The sequence below is a fragment of the Oncorhynchus clarkii genome, chromosome 1 (assembly GCF_045791955.1).
Source record: "Oncorhynchus clarkii lewisi isolate Uvic-CL-2024 chromosome 1, UVic_Ocla_1.0, whole genome shotgun sequence".
Taxonomy (NCBI): domain Eukaryota; kingdom Metazoa; phylum Chordata; class Actinopteri; order Salmoniformes; family Salmonidae; genus Oncorhynchus; species Oncorhynchus clarkii.
In genome coordinates, this window is record NC_092147.1 from 91,117,892 (window position 1) to 91,132,048 (window position 14,157).

Below are 14,157 nucleotides of genomic sequence, written 5' to 3' on the forward strand. Positions count from 1 at the left end.
TCAACATTAATATCTAATGCCGTAGTCTGATCAACATTAATATCTAATGCCGGTAGTCTGATCAACATTAATATCTAATGCCGTAGTCTGATCAACATTAATATCTAATGCCGGTAGTCTGATCAACATTAATATCTAATACCGGTAGTCTGATCAACATTAAAATCTAATGCCGGTAGTCTGATCAACATTAATATCTAATGCCGGTAGTCTGATCAACATTAATATCTAATGCCGGTAGTCTGATCAACATTAAAATCTAATGCCGTAGTCTGATCAACATTAAAAACTAATGCCGGTAGTCTGATCAACATTAATATCTAATGCCGGTAGTCTGATCAACATTAATATCTAATGCCGGTAGTCTGATCAACATTAAAATCTAATGCCGGTAGTCTGATCAACATTAATATCTAATACCGGTAGTCTGATCAACATTAATATCTAATGCCGGTAGTCTGATCAACATTAATATCTAATACCGGTAGTCTGATCAACATTAATATCTAATGCCGGTAGTCTGATCAACATTAAAATCTAATGCCGGTAGTCTGATCAACATTAATATCTAATGCCGGTAGTCTGATCAACATTAAAAACTAATGCCGGTAGTCTGATCAACATTAAAATCTAATGCCGGTAGTCTGATCAACATTAATATCTAATGCCGTAGTCTGATCAACATTAAAATCTAATGCCGGTAGTCTGATCAACATTAATATCTAATACCGGTAGTCTGATCAACATTAAAATCTAATGCCGGTAGTCTGATCAACATTAATATCTAATGCCGGTAGTCTGATCAACATTAATATCTAATACCGGTAGTCTGATCAACATTAATATCTAATGCCGGTAGTCTGATCAACATTAATATCTAATGCCGGTAGTCTGATCAACATTAAAAACTAATGCCGGTAGTCTGATCAACATTAAAAACTAATACCGGTAGTCTGATCAACATTAATATCTAATGCCGGTAGTCTGATCAACATTAATATCTAATACCGGTAGTCTGATCAACATTAAAAACTAATGCCGGTAGTCTGATCAACATTAAAAACTAATGCCGGTAGTCTGATCAACATTAAAAACTAACGCCGGTAGTCTGATCAACATTAATATCTAATGCCGGTAGTCTGAGCAACATTAATATCTAATGCCGGTAGTCTGATCAACATTAAAATCTAATGCCGGTAGTCTGATCAACATTAAAATCTAATGCCGGTAGTCTGATCAACATTAAAATCTAATGCCGGTAGTCTGATCAACATTAAAAACTAATGCCGGTAGTCTGATCAACATTAAAAACTAATGCCGGTAGTCTGATCAACATTCAAAACTAATACCGGTAGTCTGATCAACATTAAAAACTAATACCGGTAGTCTGATCAACATTAAAATATAATGCCAGTAGTCTGAGCAACATTAATATCTAATGCCGGTAGTCTGATCAACATTAAGAAAGAACAAAGAGTTGATTGAAACCACAGGATATAGCAACATCTCATGTACAGTATCTTTGTAAACTTTTTTGATCGTAGACAACCGTTGAATGACAGACACACACAACAGGTTGATACAGTAAAGGCCACTTTATAGATCAACAGAACGCAACAGTCAACAGAAAAGGTCGTGGACATTCTACCTGCCACCTAAAGATTTGTCATGAAACATACATGAAACATATCCATGAGACAGTAGATCGTGTTTCCGAACACCAATCAAACGATAGGCCTAAACAACTTTATGTCACCAACAAACTCTCTGTCAAAGTCATTTGTGTCATGGTCAAAACATGTTGCTACAACAGTAGCTAGGAAGGGGAGAAGTCTGAGCTGCTCTGCCTTCTTAACAACACTATCAACAAGGCAGGTCCTACAGGCCCTAGTTTCTACCTTCTTAACAACACTATCAACAAGGCAGGTCCTACAGGCCCTAGTTTCTACCTTCTTAACAACACTATCAACAAGGCAGGTCCTACAGGCCCTAGTTTCTACCTTCTTAACAACACTATCAACAAGGCAGGTCCTACAGGCCCTAGTTTCTACCTTCTTAACAACACTATCAACAAGGCAGGTCCTACAGGCCCGAGTTTCTACCTTCTTAACAACACTATCAACAAGGCAGGTCCTACAGGCCCGAGTTTCTACCTTCTTAACAACACTATCAACAAGGCAGGTCCTACAGGCCCTAGTTTCTACCTTCTTAACAACACTATCAACAAGGCAGGTCCTACAGGCCCTAGTTTCTACCTTCTTAACAACACTATCAACAAGGCAGGTCCTACAGGCCCGAGTTTCTACCTTCTTAACAACACTATCAACAAGGCAGGTCCTACAGGCCCGAGTTTCTACCTTCTTAACAACACTATCAACAAGGCAGGTCCTACAGGCCCTAGTTTCTACCTTCTTAACAACACTATCAACAAGGCAGGTCCTACAGGCCCTAGTTTCTACCTTCTTAACAACACTATCAACAAGGCAGGCCCTAGTTTTGTTGCAATGGGAGGACTGTTCAGTCATGTGGTCAGGTGCCACAAAGAGGGACTTAGGAGAATTACAATTGTAGCTAACATTAATAATATGCATGTCAATCTCTCCTGCCTCAAAGTGGAGGAGAGATTGACTTCAATCACTACTTGCATTTGTGAGACCTATTGACATTGACATGTTGCACAAAGCACCAAGCTGTCTGTTTGAACTACTGGCACACAGCTCAGACACCCAACATACCCCACAAGACATACCACCAGAGGTCTGTTTGAACTACTGGCACACAGCTCAGACACCCTACATACCCCACAAGACATTCCACCAGAGGTCTCTTCACAGTCCCCAAGTCCAGAACAGACTATGGGAGCAGCACATTACTACATAGAGCCATGACTACATGGAACTCTATTCCACAGTACTACATAGAGCCATGACTACATGGAACTCTATTCCACAGAGCCATGACTACATGAAACTCTGTTCCACAGTACTACATAGAGCCATGACTACAGGGAACTCTATTCCACAGTACTACATAGAGCCATGACTACATGGAACTCTATTCCACAGTACTAAATAGAGCCATGACTACATGGAACTCTATTCCACAGTACTACATAGAGCCATGACCACATGGAACTCTATTCCACAGTACTACACAGAGCCATGACTACATGGAACTCTATTCCACAGTACTACATAGAGCCATGACTACATGGAACTCTATTCCACATTACTACATAGAGACATGACTACATGGAACTCTATTCCACAGTACTACATAGAGCCATGACTACATGGAACTCTATTCCACAGTACTACATAGAGCCATGACTACATGGAACTCTATTCCACAGTACTACACAGAGCCATGACTACATGGAACTCTATTCCACAGTACTACATAGAGCCATGACTACATGGAACTCTATTCCACATTACTACATAGAGACATGACTACATGGAACTCTATTCCACAGTACTACATAGAGCCATGACTACATGGAACTCTATTCCACAGTACTACATAGAGCCATGACTACATGGAACTCTATTCCACAGTACTACACAGAGCCATGACTACATGGAACTCTATTCCACAGTACTACATAGAGCCATGACTACATGGAACTCTATTCCACAGTACTACATAGAGCCATGACTACATGGAACTCTATTCCACAGTACTACATAGAGCCATGACTACATGGAACTCTATTCCACAGTACTACATAGAGACATGACTACATGACTACATGGAAATCTATTCCACAGTACTACATAGAGCCCTGACTATATGGAACTCTATTCCACAGTACTACATAGAGCCATGACTACATGGAACTCTATTCCACAGTACTACATAGAGCCATGACTACATGGAACTCTATTCCACAGTACTACATAGAGACATGACTACATGGAACTCTATTCCACATTACTACATAGAGCCATGACTACATGGAACTCTATTCCACAGTACTACATAGAGCCATGACTACATGGAACTCTATTCCACAGTACTACATAGAGACATGACTACATGGAACTCTATTCCACAGTACTACATAGAGACATGACTACATGGAACTCTATTCCACAGTACTACACAGAGCCATGACTACATGGAACTCTATTCCACAGTACTACATAGAGACATGACTACATGGAACTCTATTCCACATCATGTAACTGATGCAGCAGTAGAATCAGACTTAAAAAACGGGTAAAAATACACCTTATGGAACAGCTGGGACGGAGAAGACACACACACACACACACACAGGTACAGACACATATACAGTGGGGCAAAAAAGTATTTAGTCAGCAAGTTCTCCCACTTAAAAAGATGAGAGAGGCCTGTAATTTTTATCATAGGTACACTTCAAATATGACAGACAAAATGAGAAAAAAAAAATCCAGAAAATCACATTGTCGGATTTTTAATGAATTTACTTGCAAATTATGGTGAAAAATAAGTATTTGGTAAATAACAAAAGTCTATCTCAATACTTTGTTATATACCCTTTGTTGGCAATGACAGAGGTCAAACGTTTTCTGTAAGTCCTCACAAGGTTTTCACACACTGTTGCTGGTATTTTACTAGGCCAAACTGACCAATCAGGGTGGGAAAGGCCTTGGTCAGGGACGTGACCAAGCACCCATTGGCAGTGGTGGAAAAAGTACTCAATTGTCATACATACCTTAATAGAAAAGTACTCAATTGTCATACATACCTTAATAGAAAATGACTCAATTGTCATACAGACCTTAATAGAAAAGGACTCAATTGTCATACATACCTTAATAGAAAAGGACTCAATTGTCATACATACCTTAATAGAAAAGGACTCCAGTAAAAGTCTAAAACCATTTGTTTTTAAATATACTTAAGTATCAAAAGTAAAAGCATGAATAATAAAAAATAACTTCTAATAAGCAAACCAGACGGAGCAATTTTCATATTTTATTTATTTATTTACAGATAGCCAGGGTCACACTCCAAAACGCAGACATCATGAGTCCTCCAGATCAGAGTCAGTAGGGATGACCTCTGTTTAGTGTCCTCCAGATCAGAGGCAGTAGGGATGACCAGGGATGTTCTCTGTTTAGTGAGTCCTCCAGATCAGAGGCAGTAGGGATGACCAGGGATGTTCTCTGTTTAGTGAGTCCTCCAGATCAGAGGCAGTAGGGATGACCAGGGATGTTCTCTGTTTAGTGAGTCCTCCAGATCAGAGGCAGTAGGGATGACCAGGGATGTTCTCTGTTTAGTGAGTCCTCCAGATCAGAGGCAGTAGGGATGACCAGGGATGTTCTCTGTTTAGTGAGTCCTCCAGATCAGAGGCAGTAGGGATGACCAGGGATGTTCTCTGTTTAGTGAGTCCTCCAGATCAGAGGCAGTAGGGATGACCAGGGATGTGCTCTGTTTAGTGAGTCCTCCAGATCAGAGGCAGTAGGGATGACCAGGGATGTTCTCTGTTTAGTGAGTCCTCCAGATCAGAGGCAGTAGGGATGACCAGGGATGTTCTCTGTTTAGTGAGTCCTCCAGATCAGAGGCAGTAGGGATGACCAGGGATGTTCTGTTTAGTGAGTCCTCCAGGTCAGAGGCAGTAGGGATAACCAGGGATGTTCTCTGTTTAGTGAGTCCTCCAGATCAGAGGCAGTAGGGATGACCAGGGATGTTCTCTGTTTAGTGAGTCCTCCAGATCAGAGGCAGTAGGGATGACCTCTGTTTAGTGAGTCCTCCAGATCAGAGGCAGTAGGGATGACCAGGGATGTTCTCTGTTTAGTGAGTCCCCCAGACCAGAGGCAGTAGGGATGGCCAGGGATGTTCTCTGTTTAGTGAGTCCTCCAGATCAGAGGCAGTAGGGATGACCAGGGATGTTCTCTGTTTAGTGAGTCCTCCAGACCAGAGGCAGTAGCTATGACCAGGGATGTTCTCTGTTTAGTGAGTCCTCCAGACCAGAGGCAGTAGGGATGACCAGGGATGTTCTCTGTTTAGTGAGTCCTCCAGACCAGAGGCAGTAGCTATGACCAGGGATGTTCTCTGTTTAGTGAGTCCTCCAGACCAGAGGCAGTAGCTATGACCAGGGATGTTCTCTGTTTAGTGAGTCCTCCAGACCAGAGGCAGTAGGGATGACCAGGGATGTTCTCTGTTTAGTGAGTCCTCCAGATCAGAGGCAGTAGCTATGACCATTGATGTTCTCTTGATAAGTGTGCGAATTTGACCATTTTCTGTCCTGCTAAGCATTCAAAATGTAACGAGTACTATTGGGTGTCAGGGAAAATGTATGTAGTAAAATTAAAATGTTTTTCTTCAGGAATTTAGTGAAGTAAAAGTCAAAAATATAAATAGTAAAGTACAAATACCCCCAAAAACAACTAAAGTTGTATTTTAAAGTAAAGCTTCCAGAAGGACAACCATCTCTGCAGCACTCCACCAATCAGACCTTTATGGTAGAGTGGCCAGACGGAAACCACTCCTCAGTAAAAGGCACATGACAGCCAGCTTGGAGTTTGCCAAAAGGCACGTAAAGATTCTCAGACCATGAGAAACAAGATTCTCTGGTCTGATGAAACCAAGATTGAACTCTTTGGCCTGAATGCCAAGCATCACGTCTGGAGGAAACCAGGCACCATCCCTACGGTGAAGCATGGTAGTGGCAGCATCATGCTGTGGGGATGTTTTTCAGCGGCAGGGACGGCAAGACTAGTCAGGATCAAGGCAAAGATGAATGGAGCAAAGTACTGAGAGATCTTTGATGAAAACCTGCTCCAGAGCGCTCAGGATCTCAGACTGGGGCGAAGGTTCACCTCCAACAGGACAACGACCTTAAGCACACAGACAAGACAACACAGGAATTGCTTCCGGACAAGTCTCTGAATTCTTATGTAAATGTGAAATTGTATTTTTTTATTTGTAATAAATTAGCAAAACTTTCTAAAAACCTTTTTTTGCTTTGTCATTATGGGGTATTGTGATGTCATTATGGCGTATTGTGATGTCATTATGGGGTATTGTGATGTCATTATGGTGTATTGTGATGTCAATATGGGGTAATGTGATATCATTATGGCGTATTGTAATGTCATTATGGGGTATTGTGATGTCATTATGGGGTATTGTGATATCATTATGGCGTATTGTGATGTCATTATGGGGTATTGTGATGTCATTATGGGGTATTGTGATATCATTATGGCGTATTGTGATGTCATTATGGGGTATTGTGATGTCATTATGGCGTATTGTGATGTCATTATGGGGTAGTGTAGATTGATGAGGAAAAACAATTTAATATATTTTAGAATAAAGCTGTTATGTAACAAAATGTGAAAAAAGTCAAGGGGTCTGAATACTTTCCGAAGGCACTGTGTATATGCAGTAAGGCTATAGGTATAACTTTAAACTGTCCCAAAATAAAAGCCTTCAATTATAATCAAAGCTAGTGTTTACACATACACACATTTGTTTGGAATAAATCAATGAAAGATAGAAAATGTAGTGTGCACATGGAAACTAGACATGATAAATGCTTTCAAAGTTTACATTCAATATTCACATAAGGCATATCATATTTTCAGTTACAAACGAATGTTGTTAAGAGAATAGGACGTTTCTGAGCCTGTTCAGGATGAAAACATCTTATTTGGAAGTTTACAGGAGAAAGTTCAATACTTAAACAAAAGGCCTGTCCCAGAGACATTATCCACCCGCAGTTCATTCACCTGCTCCATCTCATGTCACAGTGATTCAGTCTTTTGAAAGTCCTCTGGCCGCCCCTATTTGGTCGCAGGTATCCCCGCCTTTACAGCACCGACATTAGAAGGAAACCTTGGGCCCGGGGTATGGTTCACCCCCACACCAGAAGCCATCAGGCTGGCCTATCTCTAGTAACCACGTCTCTTCCTCCCACGGCTGCTGCGCCTCTACCTTACTGTCTGCGTCGGGAACAGTCTGTAGGACTTTATAATAATGACAGTCCCTCCCATCTTCAGGGTCATACGGAGGTGCCAGGATGTCGAGGAAAGCAGCCGGTCCATCCACCGTGTCGATCTGATGCAGGTTCTCCCTCTGCGGGGTTAAGATACACGGACTACTGTCATGGGTGAACCACATGGTTGACCGGAGCACAGCCCGCCGCAGAGAGTCCTTCTGGAACGGCAGCAGCGGCGGGTCGAACTGGGTCTCACTCTGCACCTGGTCCGAAGGTTTATCCAACAGGTCAAAACACCTGATACTGACTTTCCCGTATAGAACCTTGAGCATCCCGTTCATACCGGGGTGGTCGTGGAGCGGGATGGAAGCCCCGCTGTTCAGTAGAAACACCCCCATACTGAACGACTCCGTCTCGCAGATGTGCATGTACGTGACAGGTGGGTTGTGTTCGGAATGGGAGCCGTTCGGTTTCATCTTCAGGTCTGCAGTCCTGACTTCCGTCAGCAGGGTGATTAGATCCCCCCGGTTGTCCAATAATACTTTGTTGTCCCCAATTGCGGATGCATTGAAATCTTTAAATGTGATATTGGCTTGGCGGGCTATTTTCTGAATGAGAGACTTCTTGTTATCCCGTGGCATTTTTCAGGTGGAGACAAATCCGACTCTTATCGATGCTGGTTTTCTTCAGACGCAGCTGAGCTACAGGCAGCAGAAACGGACCGAGTTGGAAACGCTCTTTTCTCCTAGAATCTCGCACAATATCGTCACTCCAGGATGGGACCGCGTTCAAACGAAATAAATGCGCGTCTAAAGTTATACTGTAACGTTTTTCATGGTAAATAAATATGGTTTTATCTACAGAGAATATTCACGGTCCAGAATCATTTCCAAGCCTATCTGATCGTCACGTCCGCAGTGACAGCGAGCGCATAGAGGCAATGCATTTTGGATCTTGAAGTTTAATTTAAAAGTCGTGCAATATATTTCTGTAATTACCCCCCCCCCCCCCGCACAAAAAAAAAAAAACTATACGATTATCCAATCCCTTCACTCAACAGGAGTTGTGCCGGGGAAAATATGATTCTCACATATGCTCCTATTATAAGAGAAAAACAATATTGTCCTTTATAAAACCACTACAATTCCCACCGCCTGTCGGGCTTCCGGAGAGGCAGAGAGGGCAAGAGAGTATGGCCAGACAGGCCATTCAACCCGCTCCCCTCCTCCCAGTTTATCCCCTCTCTGTCGCTCTCTTCTGGGATGAGGTTTCTCTTTTTCTCACTTTATTCAGCAACACTTTATGACGTTTTGATGAGTATTGACTTTGTTACAAATATATGTTAAGAGGCTAAGATACTTTAGGCACAAGTAGATCGAATGCACATATGATGGACAGGTGACATACCACGAAGGGTTATCTGATCAGAGGGGACTGTTTCACATTAGAGCACAACAACATTAATTATACCACTTTGCCTCAGATCAATAAATGTGAAATCTTATACTATAACATACTACAAGATACTACACTACACTACACTTTACTACACTGCTCTACACTTCACTATACTGTACTGTACTATACCTAACCCTATAATATAATACACTATAGTATACTACACAATACTACACTACACCATATTTTACTACACTGCTCTACACCACACTATACTACAATAGACTGTTCGACACCACACTATACTATATTATACTACACTACACGGCACTACACTATGCTATATTATACTATACTACACGGTACTACACTACACGATACTATACTATACTACACTATACTATAATATAATACATGATACAACACTACACTATACTATATTAGACTATGCTACACTACACTATAATATACTATACTATACTACACTGCTCCACACTACAATATGCTACACCATAATATACTACACATCTCTACACTGCACTATAATATACTATAATATACTACATGATACAACACTACATTACACCTCTCTACACTACATTATAATATAATACATGATACAACACTACATTACACCTCTCTACACTACATTATAATATAGTACATGATACAACACTACATTACACCTCTCTACACTACATTATAATATAATACATGATACAACACTACATTACACCTCTCTACACTACATTATAATATACTACATGATACAACACTACACTACACCTCTCTACACTACACTATACCATAATATACTACACTGCTCTACACTACAATATGCTACACCATAATATACTACACCTCTGTACAGTACACTATACTATAATATACTATAATATACTACATGATACAACACTACACTATACTATACTACACTACATTATAATATAATACATGATACAACACTACATTACACCTCTCTACACTACATTATAATATACTAGATGATACAACACTACATTACACCTCTCTACACTACATTATAATATACTACATGATACAACACTACACTATACTATACTACACTACACTATACCATAATATACTACACTGCTCTACACTACATTACACCTCTCTACACTACACTATAATATAGTACATGATACAACACTACATTACACCTCTCTACACTACATTATAATATAATACATGATACAACACTACATTACACCTCTCTACACTACATTATAATATACTACATGATACAACACTACACTATACTATACTACACTACATTATAATATAATACATGATACAACACTACACTACACCTCTCTACACTACATTATAATATACTACATGATACAACACTACACTATACTATACTACACTACATTATAATATAATACATGATACAACACTACACTACACCTCTCTACACTACATTATAATATACTACATGATACAACACTACACTATACTATACTACACTACATTATAATATACTACATGATACAACACTACACTATACTATACTACACTACATTATAATATAATACATGATACAACACTACATTACACCTCTCTACACTACATTATAATATACTACATGATACAACACTACATTACACCTCTCTACACTACATTATAATATACTACATGATACAACACTACATTACACCTCTCTACACTACATTATAATATAATACATGATACAACACTACATTACACCTCTCTACACTACACTATAATATACTACATGATACAACACTACATTACACCTCTCTACACTACACTATAATATACTACATGATACAACACTACATTACACCTCTCTACACTACATTATAATATAGTACATGATACAACACTACATTACACCTCTCTACACTGCACTGTACTATACTATAATATACTACACTGCTCCACACTACAATATGCTACACCATAATATACTACACATCTCTACACTGCACTATAATATACTATAATATACTACATGATACAACACTACATTACACCTCTCTACACTACACTATAATATAATACATGATACAACACTACACTATACTATACTACACTACACTATACCATAATATACTACACTGCTCTACACTACAATATGCTACACCATAATATACTACACCTCTCTACAGTACACTATACTATAATATACTATAATATACTACATGATACTACACTACAGTATACTATACTAAACTACACTAAACTATACTATACTACACCACACTGCTCTACACTATACTATAATATACTACACAATACTACACTACACTGTACTATACTACACCACACTGCTCTACACTATACTATAATATGCTACCCTACACTACACTGCACTATAATATACGACACACTACTACACTACACTGTACTATACTACACTGCTTGACACCACACCACAATATACTATAATATACTACATGCTACTACACTACACCACAATATACATGATACTACACTACACTATAATATACCACATGCTACTACACTACACTATACTAGACAATGCTATACTACACTATACTATAATATACTACATGCTGCAACACTACACTATACTACACCACACTATACTATAATATACTACATGATACTACACCACACTATAATGTACTACATGATACTACACTACACTATAATATACTACTTGCTACTACACAACACTATACTAGACAATGCTATTCTACACTATACTATAATATACTACATGCCACTGCACTACACTATACTAGACAATGCTATACTACACTATACTGTACTATACTACACTATACTACACTACACTATACTAGACAATGCTATACTACGATATACTATAATATACTACAACACTACACTATACTACACCACACTATACTATGCTATTCTGCATGATACTACACTACACTATAATATACTACACGATACTACACTACACTATACTATAATATACTGCATGCTACTACACTACACTATACCAGACAATGCTATACTGCACGATACTATAATATACTACATGATACTACACCACACTATACTAGCCAATACTAGACAATGCTATACTACACTTTACTGTAACATACTACATGATACTACACCACACTATACTAGACAATGCTATACTACACTATACTATAATATACTACATGATACCACACTACACGATCCTAGACAATGCTATACTACACTATACTATAATATACTACATGACACTACACTACACTATACTAGGCAATGCTATACAGTAGTATACTATACTACACCACACTATACTATACCGCTCTACACTATACTTTACTATGCCACACTGCTCTACGCTATACTATACTACACTATACTATGCTACACCGCTGTACGCTATATGATAATATACTTCACTATACTGTAATATACCACACCATACTATAATATACTACACCATACTATAATATACCACACAATACTACACTATACTATAATATACTACACTACACTATGATATACTACACTATACTATAGCATAATATACTACACCATACAATGATATGCTACACTATACTATAATATACTACACAATACTATAATATACTACACTTTGCTATAATATGCCACACTATACTCTAATATGCTACACTATACCACACACTACTACACTATATTATGTGCTACACCATACTATAGTATGCTACACTATACTATAGTATACTACATTATACTACACTATGCCATAGGATACTACACCATACTACACCGTTCTACGCTATAAGATAATATTCTTCACTATACTATAATATACTGTGCTATACTAGAATATACTACCCTATACTATAATATACCACACTATACTACTACTGTACATCCCTAATGGCACCCTACATCCCTAATGGCACCCTATTACCCTACTGTAGGTCCCTGATGGCACCCTATTACCCTACTGTACATCCCTAATGGCACCCTATTACCCTACTGTACATCCCTAATGACACCCTATTACCCTACTGTAGGTCCCTGATGGCACCATATTCCCCTACTGTACATCCCTAATGGCACCCTACATCCCTAATGGCACCCTATTACCCTACTGTACATCCCTAATGGCACCCTACATCCCCAATGGCACCCTATTACCCTACTGTACATCCCTAATGGCACCCTATTACCCTACTGTACATCCCTAATGGCACCCTATTACCCTACTGTACATCCCTAATGGCACCCTATTACCCTACTGTACATCCCTAATGGCACCCTATTACCCTACTGTACATCCCTAATGGCACACTATTACCCTACTGTACATCCCTAATGGCACCCTATTACCTTACTGTACATCCCTAATGGCACCCTATTACCCTACCGTACATCCCTAATGGCACCCTATTACCCTACTGTACATCCCTAATGGCACCCTATTACCCTACTGTACATCCCTAATGGCACCCTACATCCCTAATGGCACCCTATTACCCTACTGTACATCCCTAATGGCACCCTATTACCCTACTGTACATCCCTAATGGCACCCTACATCCCTAATGGCACCCTATTACCCTACTGTACATCCCTAATGGCACCCTATTACCCTACTGTACATCCCTAATGGCACCCTATTACCCTACTGTACATCCCTAATGGCACCCTATTACCCTACTGTACATCCCTAATGGCACCCTACATCCCTAATGGCACCCTATTACCTTACTGTACATCCCTAATGGCACCCTACATCCCTAATGGCACCCTATTACCTTACTGTACATCCCTAATGGCACCCTACATCCCTAATGGTACCCTATTACCTTACTGTACATCCCTAATGGCACCCTATTACCCTACTGCACATC

The 14,157-nt window shown here is 39.5% G+C and overlaps 1 protein-coding gene across 1 annotated transcript; it reads right to left on the minus strand.

Moving 5' to 3' along the window:
- Positions 1–6,512: 6,512 nt before the first annotated feature.
- LOC139418258 (2-aminoethanethiol dioxygenase-like) lies at positions 6,513–8,849 on the minus strand. Its single transcript, XM_071167580.1, has one exon. The coding sequence runs from the start codon at positions 8,572–8,574 to the stop codon at positions 7,819–7,821; it is 756 nt and encodes a 251-aa protein (XP_071023681.1). The 5' UTR covers positions 8,575–8,849; the 3' UTR covers positions 6,513–7,818.
- Between the last annotated feature and the right edge of the window lie 5,308 nt (positions 8,850–14,157).